Here is a 27,422-nt window from a genome sequence, read left to right on the forward strand (position 1 = left end):
TATGATTCAAGGATTTATTAAGTCATACATGCAAAACATACTGCTAATTGCATTAGCAAAAGATCAATGTAAAAACACTTCACAATTCTGCAACTGTCAATTTAAAATTTTTTGTTCTAGTGGTTTAAGGGTCCAACATTGTATTCCTGCCAGTGTGGAAGATGTACAGAGTATTGTCAGCACTAGTGCTGAGCTTACAGAACCTCACAGACCCCAAGGAACATTCTTAAGAAAAGCGACAGGGGAAGCATGTGTCCGTGAAGGGGTTTAGGTAAAGGGTAGGGTCAGTATTAGTCAAGGTACAGTGTAGGTCAGCTGGCAAGACAGTGATGTTAAGAAGGGTCAGAGCTTAAGAATATCTAAAATATTTTATAAACTGTAAAGCTGCAACACATGATTTTTACACCTAGTTACAAAGGAAAGCACATATCAGCTTCGAATAAAGTAATGTGAAAACAGGAATGCACTTTTACTAATCTGCAAAACAAAATTCTAATGGATTATCAGAAAGATTTTATAATACAAGGAGACATATTGCTCGTTAAGAAAGGGTTGTATAAGAAAAGCACTTACTAAATTCAAGTTAGCAAACCGTGGGAATTAAATGCCCAGTTTTGGGAGGGATTGCAGGTGCAAGAGAAAGGAAAAGCTTAAGAAAAACACTGATAATACCGAGCTTTCTTCATAATCTATTGCATTTGACAGAAATTAACCTTTTAAAAATTGTACCCGTGACACTTTTATTCAGTTTAATTATTGTGTACAATGTAGTGTAAATTAAATTAATCTCCACTTCATATTGTCAAAATACTGTCTTCATCCTTTGATCACATCAAGTGCTGCACACACCCCAGCCCAGTACACCCCCCAATCCACTAAGAGCAGAACACTTCATTAGAGGGAACACAGGAATCAGGTTTCTGTTCAAAATCTCAGCAAGAGCTAATTAACTTTAAAAAAAAGAAAAAAAGAAAAAAAGGAAATTCATTACAAAATCAATAAGATTGATCCAAAGAGTTGAGTTGTTATACTCGTTCCATTATATTATACAGTACAATGTTATGTAATGAACATGGACTGATAAATTATTGAATGCATTAAATGGCAACATTTCATTAAGGAGGCTGTGCTTTCAGGTTTTCCATACCTGAAAACTAGTTAGAAAGTGTCTACATTTCCTAGCATCAAAAGCTACAGTCTTCTTGAAGACAAAGGTCTTTAAAACAGTTTAGTGCTTAGTGTTCGGTAGCACAACAATGCAACTTAGTTCAAAGGGTATTTTGGCAACTCTTAATCTTAGCAAGAATAGGGGCTTTTGAAAAATAAGGCTTTAAGAAGGCTTGTCATTTAGGGCTAAATTTTAATAGAATGTGAAAGTTTGTACTCTTACACTTTAGACAAACAAAACCTGGAAATTACTGATTGGTTCAAAAGGGTTTTATGGAAAAACTAATCTGTAACAAAAACTTGGCATCGAGTGCGAAGGCTCCACTGTTTCTGAGCAAAGCGTACAAAGGTTCCAAGTGGGACAGAGTAAGGAACGAGGGGCTCTGACATTTACAGCAGCAGACATTTTCTCTTCCTCTTCTTGACAGGGGGTGGGCAGAGAACTGCTCTGATAGCTTCATCGAACACTGTCTTGAGGCCCCGCTGTGTGAGCGCTGAGCATTCCAGGTATTTCACAGCACCTGTGGGAAACAGCAAGTCCTGCTCAACGAGCCCGCCTCTGAGCTGAGCAGTGCCCACTCCTCCCCTGTCCCCATCTCAAATGCTACACTCACACCCAGAAGGGCCTTGCTTAGCTGGTCCCCTCACAGTGAGCCAGACCCGGAGTAGAAGAAAAACGTTCTACTTTCCTAGACTGAACATCATGTCAGCCTCTGCAACAATGTGTGCAGAGCAGATGTGAAGGGTGAAGGGGGAGGATTTCATACCAATCTCCTTCGCCATGGCTAACCCCTGGGGGTAGGTGATGGGGGTCAGCTTCTTCTCCTTCAGTTTCTCGATCGTGTCTTTGTCATCCCTAAGATCAAGTTTAGTTCCCACAAGGATGATGGGAGTGTTGGGACAATGGTGTCGCACCTCAGGATACCACTGGATGTGAAGAAGACAACAGAGGTTATGGCGTGCTCCTTCCTTATAAATCCTGCCCACCAGGCCAGATCGGCAGGTTCTGCTCCCCAGCCTCACTCGCTCACACCTCATTTCAGACCTTCAGGGGCCAAGAGGATGGTCCAGGGTGAGCAAGAGGGCTCCTGAGCTTAGTGGCGCTACAGGACAGGCTTGCTTCACTAAGGAAGAGAGGAAGGAAGGGGAAAGAAGGAAATCCTCAAAAGGAAATCACTTAGTCTGAGGTGAAATGAGTCCAGTTTTTCAGGTCATCCCTGAAAATTCACCAGATATTCAGGGATGAGAAAAAAACAAATGACCTGGACTGAGGCCTCCCCGCTGCCACCTTTACCCCCACTGAAAATTTCCCTGATCACCAAAACTAAATGGTCTCTCTCTCCTAATTCTAAGAAATCTGGAAAAGACAGCAAAAAAAAAAAAAAAAAAAAGTAATGGTCAAAAGAAAGAATAAAAAACAAAAATAAAAATTTTTTAAAAAGTAATGGTCATCATTTTTTATTAGACCAACTCCAGGGTGCTTCATTAATTTAACAATGAGAAACATCACTTCTGAATTACCTCTGAAACTTCAGCAAGCTACATACTAAAGTCAGATACTTCTAAAACAGATTATCTGCCTAAATAGTAAAATTACCAAACCCAATTTAAATAACTGAAAATTCCTAGAAGTAAATGGCATTTTATTTTTTTAATATTTCTTCCTGAGAGTGGCATTATGTATTTTAAAGACACATTTTTATCACATATAAAAAAATAAAACTCCCACTTACCTTTGCACGGACATTTTCAAATGAAGCAGGACTCACGAGGGAGAAACAAATTAAGAAGACATCCTATAGAAAGGAAACACAGGGTCAAGCTCAGAGATGGACTGAAGTTGACAAGGGGGCTCTGCCTTCTAAGGCTGCAGGAAGGACCCTGGCCGTGCCCCTCCAGCTGTGCTGGGTGGCTCCCAAACCAGAACCAGCACCACAAGCAACCAGTTACTAGTCAAAAAGTAGAGGGAAAAATTCTAATCTTTGTTGCAGTACTACTATGCCCATATTTAAATATTCAGAAAAAAAAACAGTGGAGGAGCAGCGTCAGAAGCTCGTGAGGCTGAGGCAGCATCAAATCATGCCCCTGGGAGGCCGCCCTTCCCCACAAAGCTCATCACCTCTCTGGACCCCATCCCCAACTGGGAACCTAATTACTACTATAAGCAGAGACAAAATCAAGATGAAGGTACTATACTCCAGTATGTCAGTGAAGTCTGTTCTCTCAGTTTCTCAAAAGCAGAGTAAGTAGCGGCATTAGCTATGAATGTTTTTCTTTTTATTAAGCTCCATCTGCATGTTAAGTACATCAAACCTTTATAGATTAGTTGGGCTCCAGTTACAACTACTTCTTTAGGAACTATTCATCAAAATCCCTGGCATAAAGTGGAGACTCAAATATTTGCTAAGTGAACACTTTGCCGTGTGATGAAGGGTAAGTGCCTTCCTGGGTGCCAGCCAGCCTCATCCTATTGTAGCTTCTCAGCAGCGCCCAAGTCCCCCACTTGGTACCTCGCTTTAGGTACCTAAAGGAGAGTCAAAGCAAAGTAGGTGCAGGATAACTACTTGAAGAGCATTTCTGGCTAAAAGTAAAATGTTTGGGTTTTCTTCAAATTCTGTATTGTGTACCAAATCAAATTATCAAATTTAAAAATGCCCAGGAACATCTAAAATGCTAGATTTATAAAACATTTTCCTGGAAAAAGGAATGTGCTACTTGGTGAAATGCATGCAATCCCCAAGCTAACCCCTTCAAGCATCCAACTGATATCTTGTACCTGAAAGGGAAAGAAACACCCCACACAAGAGTTTGTTATAAATGACATTTTTAAGATGCTGGCACATGCACAAGCTTGTCCAGGAATCACCGCAGCATCTCGGCATCGGAGGTGTCTGCAGACCATTTCCAAGCACTGCTGGGCGAGCACACCAGCCCTGCACAGCCAGCCCAGACCGGCCCACGCCCCAGAACCAGGACACAGAAGCGGGAGCCAGGAGACCAGGCGGCAGCGGGTGAATCCTGCTCTGGCTCAAGCACTCAGCTCTGGGGAGCTGTCAAGGGGGAGCCTCCACACCGGCGTCTCCAGCCAGCCAGGAAAGATGTCCTCCCTTTGGAGGAGGGAAGAAAGCAGTTCACCAGCTGCTTTAATTCAAACTAGGAGGTAGTTTGAATTAGGAGAACTAATAGGCTCTAATTAAAGCATATTTCATCAAGCAAAATACCCAATTTTGAGTGAATTAAATATAAAACACTCGGGGAACTGGAGGCTCAATAAGATATACTAGGAAAACTAAGTGAAATGAGAGAAGAGAAAAAGCTTGAAACTGAAGTCGACTGAAAGTTTTACATATGGCAATCGGCTTGTCTTTCCCCCTGGTGGTTATATCCTTACCATACGTATCTCCAACCTGGTAATGCATGAGAACTGTTTGAGTTAGTAAAAACTGAAGAAAATAAAAATAAATAAAACCTGTTATTCTTCAGCAGAATGTTGTCTCCACCCTCCCATGGAATCAAAAAGCAGATAATGATCTAAAGCATCCATGAGACCTAATGTCACAGAAACACTTCATCTAACCTGGCCGAGGGGATTGTCTGGCCCTGTTCAGTTAAACAGTGGTGAAGACAGACAAATCAGGCCAGTGCTGCAGGCCAGATGCCACTTCTGCCTGTGGCAGCACATAAAGAATGTTTCTTTCCAACTTAAAGTACTCAAAGCACATGGCTTATGCTTAGGAAAGAAATGCAAAGGTAACATCCCTCCCCTTAGCATCAACACAGGTTTGTGTGCTGCTCCTGGCGCTGAGGAGAGGCTAGCAGCAGAGCTGAAGCTGCAGCAAACAGGAGAAGCACCTACCTATGACAAATGCCCAATAAACAACGGCAGCTCGAAGGACACTGTCGGGCTCTGAGAGTTTACAATTTCAATACTGTCTGAACAATGAGACTCTCCCATGCAGAAACCTTATTCCTACGGCCCACCAGGTTCTGAACCCGATGGGCCTGGATTACTAAAATGAACAGGGACGCTGCCGCTAGGACCACAAGCCGCCTGTCCCACGTGGGTCTGGATGAGGCCGCCCTTAGCTACAACTTTCAGAAGAGACGACATTTCCAGTGTTTATCACTCAATACTTTCAATTCATTCCTTTTTTCCAATAAAAGTCAACAGACTTGTTCTTTTACTGCTGCCACATAGGAATGCCCAACACTGGGACTCTGAAGAGAAAGGACGAAATAACTGTTTAAATTGAATTTCATCTCTCCCTAGGTTCTCTGGTTCACAATTCAAAGAGAATATTAAAGTTTCCCTAACTATTCTGATTTAATGTATGGGCTCTTTCTGAAGATTTGCCCTCCCCCAAGGCCTTGAAATGATGCCAAATCTTAATTGAGATACGGTGACTCCTCTGGGATCAGCCATAGAAAATTCAGCTTCGAAATATCCTCTAACCATGTTTGTCCTACCCTTTGCAATTTTTACGACACCTTCTTTGCTGGAGAAGCAGCGCACAAGGAGCCCAGCCGCTCCACTTTGCGTCATGTGTTAAACACCCTGCCATCTGTCCAAGCAGGGGCCTGTGCCTTCCTTGTTCCTTGTTCTTCCCCCAGCTAAAAATAGCTTTAAAAGAACAATTCTAGTGCTTCTGATACTTATTTTCTGGCACTGATTCATTATGACCTTTGCTTTCCTGACGTCTCACACATGGAGTTCACGCCGGTAGCCCTCGGCGGGGACTCACTATTCTGTCCTTGGAGCACTTGGGAGCCTCAGAAAGCACCACCTAGGGTGTGGCTGTGCTCCTCGCCTTGCAGGGTCCTGTGTGGGCTGGAGCCCCGCTGTCCTGCCCATTTCCTCTGAACTTGAATGCTACTTCCCCTATATTCTTCAGAGCATTTCTGGCTACACCAGACCCCCTCAGTGCCTTTTTGCACGTGGCTAGTTCTGCAACCTCTATTTGCTGCCATATCACAGACCAGGTGTGCCTCACTGGCCAAAATCACAGCAAAGGAGCAGTTCTTCTGGCTGCCTGCTCTGCTTGTCTATGGTACAGGGCACAAAGGGAAGAGTCAAAAACCATCAGAGGGAGGCAGGCGTGACTCAACTGACAGAGCATCTGCCTACCACATGGGAGGTCCAGGGTTCAAACCCAGGGCCTCTGGCCTGTGTGGTGAGCTGGCCCACGCACAGCGCTGCTGCGCACAGGGAATGCTGTGCCATGCAGGGGTGTCCCCCACTCAAGGAGTGCGCCCCGCAATGAGCTGCCCCCCCACGAGAAAGGCACCACCTGCCCAGGAGCGGCGTGGCACATGCAGGGAGCTGACGTGGCAAGAAAAACGCGGCCAAGGGGAGACACAGATTCTTGGTGCCACCAAGCGTGTGGGTGGACACAGAAGAACACACAGCAAATGGACAAAGAGCAGACAACTGGGGGGGGGGTGGTGAGAGGAGAGAAATGAATTGAAATAAATCTTAAAAAAAAAGAAAAAAAGAACCACCAGAGGCTGTGCTTTAGGAGAAGGAGATGGGGCTGACATCTGGACAGCTGGGCTCAAAACTCCACATTATCATTTCTCTTTATTTCATTTATTCTCCTCCAAATGCTTTCTACTTGTTTTTCACTTTCAGGCTTTGAATTTTTTTTCAATACAGGTACTCTATGCACAGGAAAAAGGACCAGGATATATACAATGGCAGAGAAAAAAGAGAAAGCAGAACTAAAAGGTCTCCCCAGCTGTACAAACGTCGTCAAGGTGGAGCTGCTAAGCACGAGCTTATGAAAAAGCCATGGAAGTAGCCTGGGACTCCAGCTGGCCCGGGTGGTGCTTGGAGCTGCCTGGCTCTCACATGGAGGCCATGGTGCACTCCTTTTTGAATAGAACACTCTCCCAGAAAACTGACATCAGCCAAGGTCACTCTGTGACCATGACGAATCAATCAGTCTATCAATCAATCACTGACCATTTCATAATCTCATCTAAGCATAGACAAATCTAAGGTCACTGAAGAAACTACAAAAATACCAAACATCCCCCACTCCTAGCCAATGAGCGAGTGACTGCCGACTTCTTCACCAATCAGAGCTTTAGCCTCGCTTTGTTTCTCCATCCTCTAGATCAGGGGTTCTTAACCAGGGGCCCACAGACCAAAGATTTCAAGGGGTCCATGAGCTTGAATTGAAAATTTAAAAACAAACAAACCATTATTCTTGTGGGGACGTGTTGGTGCATGTATATTTATTAAATAATACACAGTATAGTGTGGACTCAGTATGATTTTTATTTTGATGTATCATGTTCTAAGTGCAGTGAATAACTGCCTGCAAAAAGGTTGATAAGGATGGTGGAGATGGTTTTAGGATGCCGTGAGAAAACTCAAATTTCTAGATTTTGCCAAAAATGACCGTTTGAACAGACGGTGAACTGTGTTGGGTTATCAGGTATTGAAATTATGGGAAAGTCGTAAAACATAATTTTGAATACTCCTAAAATTTAACTTAAAGACATGCCAACGGTGAGTGGCAAAAAACTATCTGCCACTACATTCTGAAAAGGGGTCTATGGTTTTCGCCTGACTGGCAAAGTGGACCATGGAACAAAAAAGGTTAAGAACCCCTGCTCTAGACAATATGTATTCCGATAGCCAATCAGCGAGTTCCTCCTGCTTCCTGGTGGCATTCAGGCCTTGGGCTCTCCCACGTATCACTCAACACAAACCCAGATCTCGCCCCACAGCTCGCCTCCGTGGGAGTCTCCCTGGCAGCAGAGAGGAGCAAGCACACTTCGTTTAACTGCAGGTGTGCTCCTAGTGAGCTCTGGCTAAAGGAGAGCAACAAGGGTCACAGCTGACCCCGAGAGAGATCGGAACCTTTTGAAAAACAAAACTGCCAAGTCCAACAGAAAATCTAAGTGTTGGCTCTGCACACTGGGGTCCCGGCTGGCCCGACAGAGGCCCCAGGTTGCAGCGCCTCGGCTGGGGAGTCTGGGTCTCTCGAGCACACGCAGGCCCTGGGCCTTGCTCCGTCTTGGCGCCCACGCACACCACTAAATCCTGGCCCATGGCAAATCCAAACAACCCCACCCAAGATAAGACGCTGGACAAGGATCACACCCAGCAGAGAAGAACACCAAAGTCAGATGGCCACAGGAAATCCAATCAGACGCCTCCGATAAGAAATCGAGTCGGCCCTTCAGGAGTGGGTCAGAGTACAGTGTCCTAGACCAACGAGCGGCAGACTAAACAGCCCGCAAGCCGGTTCCGTGGTCCATTTAGTACAAAGTTTACAGCGTCTCCTTTTGCCAGCGAGAGATCAAGGTGCCAGCCTGGAACTTCCAGAGCCCGCTCCTCTCGGAAGGAAAGTGAGGCTCAAAGGAGCAAGAGCTTTCAGGACTCCTGCCCCTGACTTGTTCTCAAGATGATTTCCTAATCTCCAGAGTCCAAGGGGGTGTCTAACTGCTAACGTGGGTGTTCTCCCCTTTGCTCCCTAAGCGCCCCCTACCCCCATGCTGTACATGGTACATCACAGTTACTGGTTGACACAATTCTTCTGTGAGCACTGAGGCAGGAACAACATCCTACTCCCTCTTCGCTCTTCCAGTATTTTATAGGAAAACACTTCACCACCTTACAGGGATGAGCCGTAAGGAGTTCCAGGTCCTCCCCCACGAAGCACTGTCCTGCTCCACAGCTTTAGTCAGCTGAGGGAGGTCTACACTGTTACTTAGCATGAGGTTGTGAGCACACGGAGTGGGACCCCACCACCTCACCTTTGACTTACTGAGTGACGCCCTGGCAGAGAAAGGCCGCACCCTATCCTGCACAACTTGAGTCACAGGAGGGTGGTTCTCATTTCTCAGAAGGGACACCACGCCCTTTCAGCAGTACCCTGTGGACTGTATTCACCTTCTCCTGCTCAACTTGAGACAAATCTGCAACTTACTTCAAGTTCCACCAGAAGACAAAGTGGAGGTGCTCTTTCCTCAAGGCCCCACACCCTAACTACAACTTTAAAAATCTCTTTAGTGCATTCCTGTCAGTTGCTATAGTAAGGGCCTATTAGATTAACGTCCTCAGGTCCAGCAACACTGCTAAAGCAAGATCCCAGAGACATCACTGTACAAAGAAATCCTCTTATTGGTTCTTGAAGTAACATTCCTTGGGGCTCATATGAAGCGTTTGCGACAAAACCCTGAAGTCCAGTTTTGGTCTGTGATTCCGCAAGTAAGGGGAGTGGGATTTTGGAATATTTTCAAAGTCTTTTTTTTTCTTTCTCAGTAGAAGAAAAGAACACACAATGCTGCCCAAGCTTTTTCAACTCCAGGAAGAGCAGAAGTCACTGTCACAATGGGGAGTTTCGACAAGCAGACCCAGCAGCTGGAACCATCCAGGCTCCTTCCCAGGTCAAGAGTCATCTTAGAGCCCAAGGGAAGCTTTATCAAGGAGGCAGGGAGAGTTGCATAAAAAACAATATTCTCAAAAGGAAAGGGGAAGAACTTTAGTGTGTTCTGCTAGAAACCTACCCCCAGCAGCTCTGGGCTAAAAATAAATGAGTACTTCTACAGAAGGCCCTGGAGCAGCCACACACACACCCCAGAGGAACAAAAGGGGCCACACGGGGCCCTCTCCAAGGCTGCAGTCTGACCAGGGTCAAGAAGACGGTATCAGCAAGGACCCTTGCCCATTAACCCATTTTCAAATGTATTTCAAATCTGAGTATAAGCACCACTGGGTACAGAATAGTGTCCTAAGGACATTAAAGAATTTGAACCATTCCATGATTTTTAATACTTAATCAGTTCCGTCTCTAGCCTGAGATAAACTGAGACATAGCCAATTCAAATTTTCCATACGACAGGTTTTATTTTTGTCCTTCACTGCCACTAAAATTCAGCTAAAGGATAACTAGCAAAAATCTACAGCTCAAAGAAACAAACTGTTTGACAATACCTCCAGCAGCATGAGACTAACATAAGAGACAGTGACTGTTACATAGACAAATCTGTATTCAAAAGTTTAGGGGACGCACAGCGAATGGACAGACAGAGCAGACAATGAGGGGTGGGGTGGGGAGAAATAAATTTTTTTTAAAAACAGTAACAATAATACAAAGTTTAGGGGAGCAGATGTAGCTCAGTGTTTGAGCACCCATTTCCCATGCATGAGGTCCTGGGTTCAATCCCCAGTACCTCCTAAAAAAATTTTTTAAATAAATAAAAAAGTTTAAAAAACTATCATTACTGGGAAGCGGACGTGGCTCAACTGATAAAGTGTCTGCCTACCATAGGAGGGTCCAGGGTTTGATACCCAGGGCCTCCTGATCCATGTGGTGAGCAGGCCCACGCACCTAGCTTCGGCACACAAGGAATGCTGTGCCACTCAGGGGTGCTCCTGCATGGGAGTGCGCCCTGCAAGAAGAGCTGCCCCGCGTGAAAAAACGCAGCCCGGCCAGGAGTGGCACCACACATATGGAGAGCTGACGCAGACAGATGACGCAACAAAAAAAGAGATGCAGTTTCCCAGTGCCACTGAGGGTACACGTGGACACAGAAGAACACAGCAAGTGGACACAGTGAGCAGGCAACTGGTGGGGGGGCGGGATAAATAAAATAAATCTTAAAAAAAAAAAGTTTATTTTAAAAAACCCAAAACTATCATTACTAAATAGGAAATTCTTTTAAAACAACAAAACAAGATTTTGGCAGTCTGGAACTAATTAGTTATTCTCAACCAGACTACCTTCAAAGACAATGCAATGCTGAAATCCACCAAAGTCTGCCCCTCTCCAGGATGTCTCCCTGACCCTGACTGACTGGCCAGCTCAGCCTGGCTGAGAGAATTCACAGCAACTTTTCCACTCAAGGAGTGGCAGCTCTTACCAGTGGAGCCCTCCAGATGTAGATACAAGTAAGAACAAAGAGGAATGCCAACAGCAGCTAACAGTGGAGTGTCTGCTAGGTGCCAGGAACTGCTCTACATGTATTAACTCTTTAATCCTAGGAGGGGTTATGTTTAAACTAAAGACTGGAGAGATAGAGAAACCTGCCCAAGGTCACACAGCAAGGAAGTGGGAGAACTGGGAGCTGAACCCAATTAATATGCCTGACTACCTCGCAGGTGTATTTCAGTTTTGCTTCAACCACTCAGTCACTCAGTCATCAAAGTTGTTTTAAAATACACTTTAGAGAAGCAGACTTGGCCCAATGGATAGGGCATCCGCCTACTACATGGGAGGTCAGTGGTTCAAACCCCGGGCCTCTTGACCCGTGTGGAGCTGGCCCATGCGCAGTGCTGATGCACGCAAGGAGTGCGCCCCATAAGGAGAGCCACCCAGCGCGAAACAAAGTGCAACCTGCCCAAGAATGGTGCCGCACACACGGAGAGCTGACACAACAATATGACGCAACAAAAGGAAACGCAGATTCCCGGTGCCGCTGATAAGGATAGAAGCAGTCACGGAAGAACACACAGCAAATGGACAGAGAGAGCAGACAACTGGGGCGGGGGGAAAGAAAAAAAATCTTAAAAAATAAACAAATAAAATAAAATACACTTTAAAATGAAGGACAAATATATAACAAGGACAACTATATAACACATATACAACAAAAATCATTTGTGTGTTTAAACAAACATTGCCTCTAGCCACAACCGTCATCACCCAATGTCCACCAGCTATTAGTTTTTAATTAAATCACTTCTTTGTCTGCAACTGATATACAGGAAACAAATCAAAAAGTTTTTCTGACTGGACACATTTTACAAAAACTGAAAGCACATGGAAACCTCTTATTTTTTTAACGTTAACATTTTTTGTGATCCATATATCTTCAAAAAATAAATAAAATAAAATAAAAAAATAAAAGCATAAAAAAAACCTGAAACCACAATCTACACTGGAACGATTTAGGTTTTAAAGTCATAGCAAACAAAAATTTTACAGAAAAAAAAAAAAAGATTAGTTACTAACTTGATTTAAAGAAATCTTATTCTTAATTGCTTAATTTGATTCTATTGTATGAACTGTCACAGCAAACAAATCTTGAAACTGCTGTTGAAAACTAGCTTGCAAAAAAACAGAATAGAATGTATTTCATATGGCAGTCCTAAAACTCAAATGAAAGGAAGTATGTAAAATGCATAGTACCTCTACTCCACAATCCATAATGCTTTCATAACAAAACAAAATGCTGGTCTGCATCTAAGGGATATTTATTGCTGAGCTAAATTAACTTTATATGCTTTTACTTGATATACCCAAACGATGTGGCAATATAAGCAATCCATAGGTGTTATGCAGTTAATTAAGCATTGAAAATTGTGTGTTCTAAAGGACACATTAAAAACCAGCGGAAATCCTTACTGTTTGCGGATAGGATAGGGGGCGTAATCGGTCATAGTCTTCTTGTCCAGCTGTATCCCATAAGCCTAGATTCACTGGTTTTCCATCTACCATAACATTGGCAGAATAGTTGTCAAAGCTGTAGAATGAGATAAAAACAGTTAGCGTTTGGCCTTGGAGCATAATGCACAGGCAAGGGACATAGGTCAGTTCCCAGCTGATGTCCCGGAGGAAGTGTGCTGGGGAGAAGGTAGGGAGTGGGCCTGAAGGCTACAGGGCAGCACATATCCCTGCAGACATGACAAGAACCCTTACGGGCTTGAAGTGGGTAACGGACTGCAGCACAGAGGATGCAAACTTGAGAAAGAAAAATGCCAGAGAAACAAAGAAGCTGCTGAATTTATTTGAAATAATTTAGTGTGAGGAAAAAAAGACTCTGCTTTTAGTTTAGTGTTGATGTTTTTTTAAGGAGGTACCGGAGACTGAACCCAGGACTGCATATGTGGAAAACAGGCACTCAAACCACTGAGCTCCACCCAGAAGCCTCTGCTTTTAATAAACAGAACCTTAAGATTTTTACTTCCCAGAAAGAAACAAAAGATAAAATTAGTCCCTCTTTCAAACCCTACTTGTTAAGTTTTTCATATTATGTGTTTTATCTAATTTTTAAACAGTGGCCTGGGGAGCGGATGTGGGTCAAGCAGTTGAGTGCCTGCTTCCCACATGGGAGGTCCCAGGTTTGGTCTCCCGTGCCTCCCAAAAATAAAACAAAACACAAACAATAAGCAAACAAACGAAAAAACCAAATCAGGGGAGCAATATGGTTCAGTCGCTGAGTGCCAGCTTCCTGCATATGAGGCTCAACCCCCAGCCCCAGTAACCTCAAACAAACAAGAAAAAAAGAAAAGGCTGGATGCACGTTGGTAATTCTTCAGTGAGAAAAGGACAGATTATTCAGTAAATGGTACTGTCACAATTTTTTCCCCAATCTAGGTAAAAGAATCAGGTGCCTGCCTCATATTATACCAAAAGTAAGTTCTAAATGAATGAAAAATAAAAACTTTACCCACACAAAATCCTAGAGAAAAAGACAGAATAGTTTCAGATCACTGTAATGGCCTTCCTAAGTGAGGCATAAAAACTCAGACCAACAAGGTGAGAATAAACATTTACATAAAACTTTAAACTTCTGTATGGCAGAAGACACCATAACAAAGTTCAAAGTCTAATGACACACAGAAGGGATTAATATTTCTTAGATTTCAACAGGTAATTCACAGAAGGCTACAAATGGATAGGAAACATTTCCTTTTGGAAAGCAAGTTTAATTTAACACCATCTATCAAAATTTAAAACACACATACCCTTTTGATTTGGCATGATCTCACTTCAAATCATCTCCCCTACAAACATACTAGTAGATGTGGACAGAAACACATCCCCTGACCTTCAGCCCAGTTTGGAATGCCCCTCCCCCCAAAAAAGATGGGGAGTTTTGAGTTAATGGGGGCAGTGTTTCTGTTTGGGGGGATTAAAACATTTTATAATGGAAGGTGGTTATGGTAGCACAACACTGCGAATGTGATTGGTGCAACTGAACTGTACACATAAAAATAGTTAAAACTGGGGAGCAGATGTAGCTCAAGTGGTTTAGTGCCTGCTTCCCATGTATGTCCTGGTTCAAACCCCAGTACCTTCTTAAAAAAAAAAAAAAAGAAAAAAAAAAAAACACAACTCTCACTGGGGAGCAGATAATAAATAGCTCAGTGGCTCAAGACCTGCTTTCCATGTATGCGGTCCTGCGTTCAATCCCCAGTACCTCCTAAAAAAAAGGGTGAAATGGCAAATTTTATGTTTTATAAATGCATGTTACCACAATAACATTTTAAAAAGGAAACCACTTAAACGACCAGTGGTTAAATCAGCTACCATACTGCAAAATCACTGACAGTTATTAACAATTTAGTTCTCTCAACATATGGCGACACTAGGGACAACCTACTCCCACTTACGTTAAAAATCGTGTGCAGAGCCTTTAGAGAGCACATCTGTGCTTGAGGCAGTGGACACAGGTGGGACTAGCCACTGAGCACCCCGCCTCCCCCAGGAGGACCAACCATGAGGCCAGAGCTCACAGTGGCCCAAGATAGGCATAACAAGGCTCCCCAGTAACCCCATAATCAGAAAAGCATTTTTCCATCTCTGCCCAATTCTGCTGCCCACAAAAGCCATTAGGCAAGTGCATCCTCCCACCCCTCCACCCTGGGTTCAGTTCCAAAGCCTGTAACTCAGCAGTGACCGGTAACCAACTGATGACTTGGACAGAAAAGGCCAATTAAAACACTAAGGAATATCTCACGTTCCGGTTCCTTGATCCTTCACACAGAGTCCAGAGATCCAAGTTTATCTGAAACTCTTACATTAACCAGTCTCTACACTTCAGAATTAGTTTGTTAACCTTCTTTTCCCTGAGTGACTACATATCAGTTAGGAAAGCTGTGTGTGTTCCATCACAATGAGGAAACTTAACACTAGATTAAACATAAAAAAGATACTTTATAATTAGATTTCAGTGAATGAAAGGAAAATTAACCATATCTGGTACATGCAAGTATTAAGAATGGCTTAATAGCAAAATATGCAAAGGAATCCAAGAAACATATCACAGACAAGTTAATTCAAAACTTAACTGAAAATACTTACACAGTGGGAATATATTCTCCGGGAAATGCATTGGTTGTATAACTGATCAGTAGGCAAGTTTTACCTACAGCCCTAAAGAGAGAGAAAAAAGTATAAACTTAGTCAACATGAATACTGAACTTTTACCATGATTCTGTTAAAATAATTTCTAGGAAAAAAAAATGAGTATTTAGATTGAAGAAAATAATCACTTCCTATAATCTTTTATTTAACACAATACACATATTTTTATCCTGAAATTTTAAGCCAAACAACCCGAATTTCTCATAAAGGTAGGATCAAGAACTTCTGCATTCTGCTCAGGTGCACAGCACCAGCTCTAACAGTCAAGAAGTTGTTGTTAATTAAGCAGAAGTCCTATTCAAGAGGAATGGTACGTTAAAATCTTTAAAGTCTCCTGTAAAAATCTGTAGAAATGTCTTTCACCCAAGAATCTTAAACTCTATCTTCAAATTATTTTGTGGGAAGAGGACTTGGCTCAATGGATAGAGTGTCCACCTACCACATGGGAGGTCCGCGGTTCAAACCCAGGACCTCCTTGACCCGTGTGGAGCTGGCCCACGCACAGTGCTGATGCGCGCAAGGAGTGCCATGCCACGCAGGGGTGTCCCCTGCATAGGGGAGCCCCACGTGCAAGGAATGCACCCCATAAGGAAAGCTGCCCAGCGTGAAAGTCCAGCCTGCCCAGGAAGGGCACTGCACACATGGAGAGCTGACGCAGCAAGATGATGCAACAAAAAGAGACACAGATTCCTGGTGCTGCTGACAAGAATAGAAGCAGACACAGAAGAACACACAGCGAATGGACCCAGAGAGCAGACAACGGGAGGAGGGAGAAAAATAAATACAAAATAAATAAATCTTTAAAATTATTTTGTGATGAATTACTGACATGCAAACATGGTTTCCCCCCTGCAAGTACACTTTGTGAGTAACTTATTTTGCCACCTCTTAAGTGGCAGAGCTCAAAACCCCACTGCCCTCCTAAAGCCTTCCCTCTGGAAAGCAGTCCTGTTAACAGAGAGCTTAGTCAATAAACCAGCACACAACTGTGCTCACATGAGTTCATCTGTATTCCTGTCATTTCTCCCGGCCCACTCCTCACACACCATCACAGGCTTTTAAGGCAAGGGCCACACAATGTCCTCCAGACATATTCATTAATGGCTCGGGGTGATGAAGTGAACCTCCCAAACAGCTGCAAACTGGAGACAGCAAAGGAGAAACGTGTAGAAATACTCCAGAGACAGGACCTTGGCCTGGATGGAGCAGTAAGGGGTACAGACTAACACTACCAGTGTGCCCCCAGGCAGAAGTCTGAGTGGTGGCTGCAAATCTCCCAAACACATAAAGTTTTTCACGAGAATATTCCCTAAATGAACCATGAATAAAGAAAAGGGCCCCAGCTTCTACAGCATTCATAGGGCTGCTGCAGGGGCTTCTGAGAGCCAAATCCCTGGCATCCTAAGGGTTCACCAAATGCAGCATGCTGTCCTCTGCCAGTTTTCCAAAGTCATGGCCATATGCTGCAGTTGTGATTTACAGGATCTTGTTCAATTTCAACTGCTATAAATTAGGATTTGCCATGGAGAAGTGCTATTCTATTCTCCTTCACACTCCTCCTAGCTTAAGGCAAGAACCTCTCAACAAGAGCAGATTACAGGCCCAACCAGTCTTGCCAATATTTATTTCATTCGTAACATTATTAAGGGCTTAATGAAAGTTGGAACTCCCCACCCCAAAGACCTCACAGGGCCAAACATGACATCATCAGTTAGGAGGGAACTACCAACTCCTAAAGGCTTTCGAAACAGAAATGACTCATTGGAGGTAAGTTTTGTTTAAAGTTTAAAATGCTGGGATAAACCAGTATGACCAGAAGCCTGAGATTTGGAGTCAAAATCTTGGATTTGAGTAGCCAGGGCCAACTCTATCACTAACTGGCCTAATTTTTGGCAAGTTGCAACTTCCTTATGCCTCGGTTTTCTCACTTGTAAAATGGACACAAAACTACCAACTCCATTACACAACTATAGTGAGCATTAATTCAATTTCGATTTATACTAACAAACTGTGTACTATTCCAGCAAGTATACTAGGTGTAGCAGTTTGAAGTAACATAAATAATAATTGATGAATCCCAAAAAGAAATACTGGATTATGTTCGTAAACTGGTCTTTTCCTCTGGGCATATTAGAGTGTATTGGTTCAGAGGTTTTACTTTTACTTGATTAAATAATGATTAAGGATTTAATTGGGCCACATCAGTAAAATGTTGAGTGAAATTGCATAGCAGAGAAGGGAGTTTGGAGTCTTGAGCTGGAGTCCCAGGAAGCAAGCACACAGAGGAGCTTGGTCATGAGGAGAGAGAAGACCCCAGGAAGAAAAATAAGCCGTTCACCTAACAGTCTACAGCTCGCCTTGTGGAGATAACAGAGCAGCTGAGCCTAGAGAGAGGCAAGCCCCAGGAAGAGAGGAAGAACCCAGACAGCCTGAACTCTGGCAGACTTGGCAGCCATCTGGCTCCAACATGTGGCAATAAACTTTGGTAAAGGAGATACCTTGTGCTTTATGACCTGGTAACTGTAAGCTTCTACCCCAAATATTTTTAAAAAGATTTATTTATTTTTATTTATTCCCACCACCACCCCGTTATTTTTGTGCTCGTCTGCTTTCTGTATCCATTGGCTGTGTGTTCTTCTGTGTCTGTCTGTCTTCTCTTTAGGTGGCACCGGGAACTGATCCTGGGACCTTCCAGAGTAGGAGAGAGGCACTCAATCTCTAGCACCACCCCAGCTCCCTGGTCCGCTGTGTCTCTGTGTCTCTCTCTGTTGCGTCATCTTGCTGCGCCAGCTTGCCACATAACAGCACTCCTGCACAGGCCAGCTTGCCTTCACCAGGAGGCCCTGGGAATCAAATCCTGGACCTCCTCCATGGCAGATGGGAGCCCAATCACTTGCTTGAGCCACATCTGCTTCCCATAAAGACCCCCCTTCATAAAAACCAACCAAATTCTGGTATTTTGCATCAGCACCCCTTTGGCGGACTAATACACTAGGTGACAAAGATATCGCAACAAATGAGAACTCATAAAGTTTATTCAGTTATTAAATTTAAAAAAGAATATAGCTACTACGTTTAAAACTTAAAAGCATGATAAATCTTTTTAAAGGAAACGTGCAGCAAAAGGATCTAACCTAGTCTTGGGGACCATCAGAGGAGGCCATAATGTCTGCTGAAACTGATAAGGAATAGGGACAGAAGAGGGACGTACACTGTAGGGAAAGCACCAGCTTATGGGGAGACCAGAACTAAAGCCCGGTATAAGTAAAGAATAAAGGAAAAAGGGGGAAGTAGCGAAGGAAAATTTGAAGAGGAGGTCATCTCTTCTTGTTAAGGACATGGGACCTGATCCTGCTTGGGAAGCTTTTGTGTTGACATGCAACCACTAGGTTTGCCTTTTTAGAAGCTTCTGACTGCAGAATGGAGAGAGGACTGAAAGAGCTGGGACTGGAGGCAGGAAAACAAGGAAGCTGCAGCTGTATTCCAGGAACTACCACGGTTGTCTGGACCAAGGAGAGGGTCCGGCAGTGCAGAAAAGTAGGCCATTTCAAGAACTACTAGGACCTGAGGCACAACTAACTAGCTTGGCTTGGCCACGGACTGGATATGGTAGGTGAGGGAGAGAGTGGAGTCTAAGATCATCCCAAGTGAACCCTTTTCCAAAATGACAAATGTTACATAAAAGCACTGTTACTGGGAAGCGGACTTGACCCAGTGGTTAGGGCGTCCATTTCCACATGGGAGGTCTGCGGTTCAAACCCCAGGCCCCCTTGACCCGTGTGGAGCTGGCCCACGTGCAGTGCTGATGCGCGCAAGGAGTGCCGTGCCACGCAGGGGTGCCCTCCGCGTAGGGGAGCCCCACCAAGGAGTGTGCCCCATAAGGAGAGCCGCCCAGCACGAAAGAAAGTGCAGCCTGCCCAGGAATGGCGCCGCACACACGGAGAATTGATGCAGCAAGATGACGCAACAAAAAGAAACACAGCTTCCCATGCTGCTGACAAAAGAAGCGGACAAAAAGAACAGACAACTGGGGGGGGGGGGCGGGGGAGAGAGAAATATTAAAAAACAAACAAAAAAAAACACTGTTTACTGCTCCCTGTTGGGTTAAGGTGGATCTCCATTCTCATAATGTGGAGCACAGAGAAGGCATTCAATAGCAACTCCCTGCCCCTCTGGCCCAACCAGCCCATTCCCTTCCAAAGACCATCTACCACACCCTGCCTGCATCCCTTCTGTCACCAGGCAGTGGCCGGGCCCATCCACCAGGTCAGGCTCACTTTCCTCCCTGCTTTGGCTCCACCACCCCAAATCTAAGTCATCACAGCATGAGTGGGCTCCACCCTGCAGTGGAAGTACCATTTAGCCCCTCTCACCACCCACCTGCCTGGTTGCGTCTTTATTTTACCACATCTTTAATGGATCACAAACTACAGCCAAAAAAAAAAAAAGTCTTGCAATGTGAAAACTTTTTTGATTTAGTTTCCAGATTTTTTTTAAAAAGCCATTAAATGTCAAGTATAAGCCACTATGGGTAAGCAGACGTGGCTCAAGCGACTGGGCTTCCTTCTACAATACAGGAGGGTCCAGGGTTCTGTTCCTGGGGCCTCCTGGTGAAGGCAAAATGGCCTGAGTGGAGAGCTGGCCCGAGTGGAGAGCTGGCCTGTGCAATGAGCTGGCCTGAGCAGAGTGCTGGCCCGCGCATGAGTGCTGGCCCGCGCATGAGTGCTGGCCCAAGCGGAGAGCTGGTGCAGCATGATGACGCAACAGAGAGACAATAAGAGACACAGCAGATCAGGAAGCTGAAGTGACACAAGAGATTGAGTACCTCTCTTCCACTCTGGAAGGTCCCAGGATTGGTTCCTGGTGCTGCTTGAAGAGAAGATAAGCAGACACAGATGAATGCACAGCGAATGGACACAGAGAGCAGACAACGAGGGGGGTGAGGGAGAAATAAACGAATCTTTTTTTAAAGAAGGATAAGCCATATAAATAAAGGTTTTGACTGTTAATGATAAAATGCCTTAACACTTTTTTTTTTTTTTAAAAGATTTATTTATTTATTTAATTTCCCCCCCTCCCCTGGTTGTCTGTTCTTGGTGTCTATTTGCTGCGTCTTGTTTCTTTGTCCACTTCTGTTGTCGTCAGCAGCACGGGAAAACACTTTCTTTAAGATTCTGCCCTGAGTCTCTTTTAAGTACATAAGGAATAAAGCCATTATAGAAAATGAACAAATGTGTCCTGGATGCTCTAAAATCTCCTTTCTTCAGCTGAAGCATCTTTTAAAAGGCTTAACTGTGAAAGAATTCAAGAAACTGGCATAATCTGATATTGACTGAAATTTTATTACCAGTCATTATTTGCTACAAATCTTTTAACAGTGAACTAAATTTGTTAAACATCTATATTCTATAAGAAAATGATTAAACTGTAGATCCTGACTTTTCAAATAAGCACATATCCTACCTTTGATTAAATGTTACTTATGTTTTTAAATGGATAAGAAAATGGTTATTCACCTCCCCATTAATGTATTTATTCACTCCTTTGTGAACACACTGCACAAATAAACTCTAGAAGCCAAAGTCAACATCACCAAAACACGGCCTTTCACCACATGAAGAATGGAAGCCGTATTTGGTCACAGCCTTAACTGATGCTGCTACAGAATTTTTGGGAGTTACTATTTGCTTTGGCATTTCCAATTTATTTATTTAACTGCTCAGCTCAACCTCTTTAATCTCTGAAAGATGCCTTAACTCTAGAAAACAAACAAGAGCCTACTGGAAGGAAGTTCATGCCAATTCTATACAGGATTTCCCTCTAGCTCATTACATTTTGTTTTTTTACCCTTTTGTAGTCCCACCCTATCTTGTAGAAATAACTAAAATTAAAGCCAATAATTTATATTCCTATTATGTCCTTTTTCCCCCATTAAGTGGAACTTGTAAGGAAACTTTATACTCACAATTTTATTGTTTTGCAAGCTTCAATGTTACTTCCCAAACTCTATAAACCAAAACTAAAAAGCATGTATGATCAACAAATCTGGAAACATTGGCATTTTTCTCACATTGAGAAATAATAATGAAAGGAACTAGGGGGAAGTGGATTTGGCTCAACGGATAGAACATCCGCCTACCACATGGGAGGTCCAGGGTTCAAACCCAGGGCCTCCTGACCCGTGTGATGAGCTCGTCCATGTGCAGTGCTGATGCGCACAAGGAGTGCCATGCCACACAAGGGTATCCCCCACATAGGGGAGCCCCATGAGCAAGGAGTGCATTAAGGGGTGCCCAGAATGAAAAAAAGCGCAGCCTGCCCAGGAGTGTCACCTCACACACGGAGAGGTGACACAGCAAGATGACGCAACAAAGAGAGAGAGATTCCCAGTGCTGCTGACAAGAATACAAGTGGACACAGAAGAATGCACAGCGAATGGACATAGAGCACACAACTGGGAGGGAAGGGGTGGGGGGGGAAGGGGAGAGAAATTTTATTAAAAAGGAACTAGGAAGCTCAAGAACTTTCTTGCTGTCATTTATACATATATATATAAATACATATGTATAAATTTATCCTAATAGGACAGGAAAACTACTCTAGTAACAATTGCAAACCAAAATATGGAGCTTGTATTGCTACTGGAAGTACCTAGATCTTAAGGACAAACTGACAGAATGTAGTGGAAATGTGAATTTGGATTCTGTACAGAGCAGGCCCCCAATAAATGCATAACTATGCATATACATTCAGAAAATATATGAATTGATAAAGTAGTTTAGAACTACCAAAAAAAAAAGCCACACAAAACACAACCTGAAATTCTGATGTTCTGTTACAGGGGCTTCATACACTAAGCTTCTGCATAAAGTTTCTTGAACACTCTAGGCTGACAATGCTACCTATAATGGATTTCAAATCTGAAGCTGGCTTTACTTTCTAAACTATCAAGTCGAACCCCTGGGGTAGTTGATATGAGTCAGCCAACTAACAACTTATTCAAAGTATCTTGCTCAAAAATAAGAATTTATACCTGGGAAGAGGATTTGGCTCAACTGATACAGCATCCGCCTACCACACGGGAGGCCCAGGGTTCAAACACAAGGCCTCCTGACCCGTGTGGTGAGCTGGCCATGCGCAGTGCTGCTGCACGCAAGGAGTGCTGTGCTGTGCCACACAGGAGTGTCCCCCGTGTAGGGGAGCCCCACACACAAGGAGTGCGCCCCTGCAAGGAGAGCTGCCCTGCACAAAAAAAGCGCAACCTGCCCACGAGTGGCACCGCATACACAGAGAGCTGACGCAGGAAGATGACCCAACAAAAAGAGACACAGATTCCCGGTGCCCCTGACAAGAATGCAAGTGGATGAAGAACACACAGTGAATGGACACAGAGAGCAGACAGGGGGGAAAAAATAAAAAACTAAAAAAAAAAAAAAAAGATTTTATACCTAACTGCACACTAGCCCCATTCTCCTTCAAAATCAACTCTACTAGTAGAGCCTTCATAAAATATTCCCTCTGATAATGGGAAGGTATGTCATAATGCAAATAGAGCAAAATGTTGACTTCAGAATCTAGGTGGTGGGTATATGGGTTTCACTATAATTCTTTCAACCTTTCTATATGTTTGAAATTTTTATATTAAGACACTGGAGGAAAAATACTCCCTCTGATGACTTGTGGTAACTAACTGCCTAGGGTAGCAGGATTCCTGATAAAAAGCCACCTTTCTAGAAAGACTATAATTATAAGATAGAACCACTCGATAATATGAGTTGAAAGAAAAAAGTAGGAAGTACTGAGAGAGCAGATGACAAATGCAAAATACATAACATTACAAAAAGGTGGATTTAAAGTTTCTAAAATGGATTCTTGATATTCCTCCACTTATCCCAATCTCAAATTTTATTGGGTTTTTCATTTGAAATTTTTTTAAAAAGCACTATATATAATTTTATCAACTTAGATCAAAGCCAGATACTAAACTTATATTTGGATACCAGTGTGGAATTCAAATACCCTTACAACAAATTAAGAATAAATATGAACTCCTTGCCTCAAGGACAATTCATGAAGAGCTTAAACAAACTCATGGATCATGCTATCACTGTTCAAGGGAAGTAGAGTTGCACATTCCTATAAGGATGACATCATGGAAGGCATTTATCATGCTCAACTAATAAAATTCCTGGACAGCAATGTCTAAGGTAGACACCGGGCTAGGTAGACCAGGCCCAGCAAGACACCATTTTGTATGAGTGAAATGAAGGAAACTTCCATTCATTCATTCCCATCCTCCTAGTCAACCAAAGCCAAAACAATACTAGTAGAAATGGTTGTTTTTATATATATCTGAATGTGAGATGCTATCTCACCTAAGCAAAGTTGAGGGGAAATCTTGGGACAGAGATCCCTGAAATAAAGGTGATAAGACATTGTATTTAGGAATGACTATCTTAACAAAAAAATATTAAAATTTATCTCATATTTTATACCCAATGCTAATTAGATTGCTATAAAGGAAATAACGCATTACAGGTTGACAGATCCTAGTTATAATATGGTTGTAACACAGCTTTTAACCACAATCCCTAAGATTACTTTTTTAAATAAGAAAACGTGCAGTTTGTAAAACCTCAGTTTCTCTTTACTACTTAATTTGTCCATAGTAAGTGACTTCTTCAGCCTAATAAGATATGGAACCATACTAAAAATTTTTTAATAAAAAAAAAAATCCTACCTATATCTTTTGTTTCCTTAGAAGTTGACAAAATATTTTTGGTATGGAAAATTATGAAATAATGGCTGCTACTATCATCCCTTACTTAAAGTAATATAGCTTAGTTGTGTTTGTGTCTTTTTCCCATAAAGATACATTTTACTTCTAATAGTGCTGGCCCTAGTCACATCAAGAATATCAAAGTATTTTAAAAAATGATTGAAAACTCAAGGTCAGGGGCTGTGTTTTATGCCTAAGCCTCCCTCACAGAGCCTAGCAGTGCCTGGCAGTGAAGGCGCAGTAAGAATGGTGGCTCGCATTCCCTAAGCAGGCACCACGGGGCTCCTGCGCCTATGAGTCCCTTCATACCCAGCATCTTATTTAATCTTCACGACTTCCCCTTGAGGGCCCCTCTCTTAGGAGATGGGTGACCTGCTCAAGGCTGCCCGTAAGAAAGTGGTGAAGTAGAGATCTGAAGGGAGGATTCAGATCTCAAGGCAGGAGGAATTCAAAATGTAGTTGACTAGATACATAAGCCAATACAAACCACAGAAGCCCACAGCCTGTTAGTATTATATAAATTAAATATATCTGCTAGTGCTTATGTTTTAGTTTTTGAAACTTTACAATAAGTTATACTATGGTTGAATATTGAATTAGCAGCAATTTATTGATTCTTTAAAAAAATCTAGTGTGCATTATTTCATATTCTAAGCATTATGATTCCACCTTTTTAACTTTTAAAATAATTCACATCACAAAAAATGACCCTTATAATAAAAAGGGAAAAAAGATCCTTTGTCAAAGTGACATCTGTTTAGTTGATTCATTATACAAAAGAATCAAAACTTCATTTAAACAAATTTAGTGACTACACTGTTAAACCAATTAAAGGAACTTTTCCCCCAAAATGATGGAAAGTAAAGCTTTCTTCTAAAAGGTTAAAATATATATATTCCTAAAACCTGAAATTTTTAGTTATATACACAGAACCACAAAGGGTTCACAAACCTTCACATTTGTGAGTCTGACAAATTAGTCAGAAGGGTATCTTTGAAAAAAAAAAATCCAGGTGCCTAATTGTTCTTGCATCTGAATTAGTTAGAGGAACAACTTCAAATGTCTAACTTACAGTTATCTTAAAAAGCTGGGAAATCACAACTTCAGTTTAAAGGTATAAAAGCCAAGTCAATGCTAATGACAAGTAAGGAAAACACTAACCAGAAAGAACAGCGATGCCAGAACCATTCCCTCGACCTTACACACTTGAAAATGTACTGAGTTTGACGAAATTACCCGTAATTCTTCGAGCTTCCTTATTAACGCTAAAACTACACAAGCAAGGCAGAGACGCACAACTCAGCTCGGATGACACTGAGATTTTTGTCTCTATGGGAGGGAAAAAACAAAAAACAAAAAAAAAACCCGGCATAAGCCAAGTCTTGTTTTCCTCGAGGGCCCGTAACCAGCAGACAGTAATGAAAAGAAACGCCTCGAGCCGCACGGGGCAGCCCAGCGCAGGGCGCCCGCTCCGCTCCCGCCCCCGCCTCCCGCGAGGAGGAGGCCCCCACCCCACCCTTTTCTCCGACCCCCTCCAACGAAGAGCCTTAATCACACCCAGGTCCTTCGCAGCTCGAATCTTAAAAAGCTTCCCCCCAGAAGGCGCAAATGATTGAAAAGCCCTAGGAGTGGCGAAGGACGAGTCAAAGAAGCGTCCCCAGCCCGTCGGCAGTAACTTTAGTGTCACCCAAGCAGCCCCGAGAACCATTCATCCAGCAAGAGGACCGCGCACCGTGGCCCACCGCGACCGGGCACGGGAGGGTAATGGGAAAACCAAAGGAGTGAGCTTAAAGAAAATAAATAAAAGGCAAATTCCACACGCCAGCTAATCGACGTGCGAACACGGGGAGGGCGGGCAGAGGCAGGCGGCGACGCCGGCCCCGGCGGGACGCGGGCTCGGGAAGAAAGCGGGAGGGTGGAGTTCACTTTTCCCTCCGGCCAGCGCCCAATTCCCTCCCCGCACTTAAAAAAAAAAAAAAAAAAGGAAGAAAGAAAGAAGGGAAAGAGAAAAAGCCGGAACCAGGCACGCGCCGCCCGGCCGGCCCAGCGGACGGTAGGGGCGCCGCGGCCCCCCGGAGGAGCCCGGGCGCGGCCCCCCGCGAGCCCGCGGCGCCCGCCCGGCCCGGCCCGCCCCCGCCGCCCCCCGCGCGGCCCGGCCCGGCGCACTCACCCGTCTCCCACCACCACACACTTGATGGCCTGCATCTGGGCCGCTCGCTGGGCCGCGGCGGCGGCGACCGGGCGCTGAGGCGAGGCGCGGCGGGCGCGGGGCGCGGGGGGCTCTGGGCGCGAGGTGCCGGGGCCGCTGTCCACGCCGCCTACCCCTCAGCGCTCTAGCAGCCGAAGCCGAGCGGCGGCCACCACCCAAGGCTGAAGGAAAACTGCAGAGAAACAGGAAATGGCCGCTCCACTCACATCCGGCCTCCCCTCCCCCGCGCCGGCGCCGGCGCTCCCAGGCTCCCGGGCGGGGCCGCGGCCGCCCGCGCCGCTCCCGGGGCTTCCTCTGGGCCTCGGAGGCGCTCGGGAAGGGCTCGGGAACGCTCGGGAGCGCTCGGCTGCCGCCGCGGGCGGGGCGGGGCGGGGCTGGCCGCCATCTTTGAGCCGCCAATCTGTCCGTGTCCCCGGGTTTCAGGCTTGGAAAGAAGCTCTGGATTCCAGGATCCTGGATTCGAGGTCCTTTTCTGACACAGGCCCTCTGAAAGACACTGACAACCCCACTTTTTATTATCCTTTTTATGTGATGGGTAACATGACAGGTTCTTCTAGAAAATTCGTAGTCTAAAACTATGAAGGAGAAAAATGCGTACACCACGCTATTTCAGATAGAAGCAATGTTCATGCAGCCAAACATTTGAATTTTTTTTCTTGAGTATGCATTTTCTATTAGTTTTAATGCATTGCGTGCCTGTTATGTCCTGTGCTTTTTACCAAGTTCTGGAGAGAAAACCCAACTAAAGTAGCCTTGTAGGCGGCAGACTTTCCCAGTGGTTAGGGCGTACTCTACCACTTGTGCGGTCCGCGGTTCAAACCCGGGGCCTCCTTGACCCTTGTGGAGCTGGCCCATGCGCAGTGCTGATGCGTACAAGGAGTGCCTTGCCCTGCCGTGTGGTGCAGGGGTGTCCCTGCGTGGAGTGCACCCCTGTAAGGAGAGCCGCCCAGCGCAAAAGAAAGTGCAGCCTGCCCAGGAATGGCGCCGCACACACAGAGAGCGGACACAAGATGACGCAACAAAAGACACACAGATTCCCGTGCTGCTGACAACAACAGAAGCAGACAAGAAGACACAGAGAAAAAATAGACACCGAGAACAGATGGTGGGGTGGGGGTAGAGAAATAAATAAATCTTTAAAAAATAATCGTAATAAAGTAGC

At 44.2% G+C, this 27,422-nt stretch overlaps 1 protein-coding gene across 1 annotated transcript; it reads right to left on the bottom strand.

Moving 5' to 3' along the window:
• Window positions 1-26,526, bottom strand: RAC1 (Rac family small GTPase 1). Its single transcript, XM_058285765.2, has 6 exons — window positions 26,222-26,526; window positions 15,210-15,281; window positions 12,528-12,645; window positions 2,901-2,963; window positions 1,935-2,094; window positions 1-1,688 (listed from the first exon to the last, which is right to left on the bottom strand). Exons 1-6 carry the CDS (start codon window positions 26,254-26,256, stop codon window positions 1,558-1,560), a joined length of 579 nt encoding a protein of 192 aa, XP_058141748.1. The 5' UTR covers window positions 26,257-26,526; the 3' UTR covers window positions 1-1,557.
• Between the last annotated feature and the right edge of the window lie 896 nt (window positions 26,527-27,422).

Source organism: Dasypus novemcinctus, chromosome 23 (genome assembly GCF_030445035.2).
Source record: "Dasypus novemcinctus isolate mDasNov1 chromosome 23, mDasNov1.1.hap2, whole genome shotgun sequence".
Lineage (NCBI taxonomy): Eukaryota > Metazoa > Chordata > Mammalia > Cingulata > Dasypodidae > Dasypus > Dasypus novemcinctus.

Coding starts and splice junctions, on each gene's coding strand:
- RAC1 (XM_058285765.2), bottom strand. CDS start 26,256: ATGCAGGCCATCAAGTGTGTGGTGGTGGGAGACGG. Junction 12,646..15,209: donor GGAGAATATATTCCCACTGT/GTAAGTATTTTC, acceptor CTCATTCTACAG/CTTTGACAACTATTCTGCCA. Junction 2,964..12,527: donor CCCTATCCTATCCGCAAACA/GTAAGGATTTCC, acceptor TCCTTTCTATAG/GATGTCTTCTTAATTTGTTT.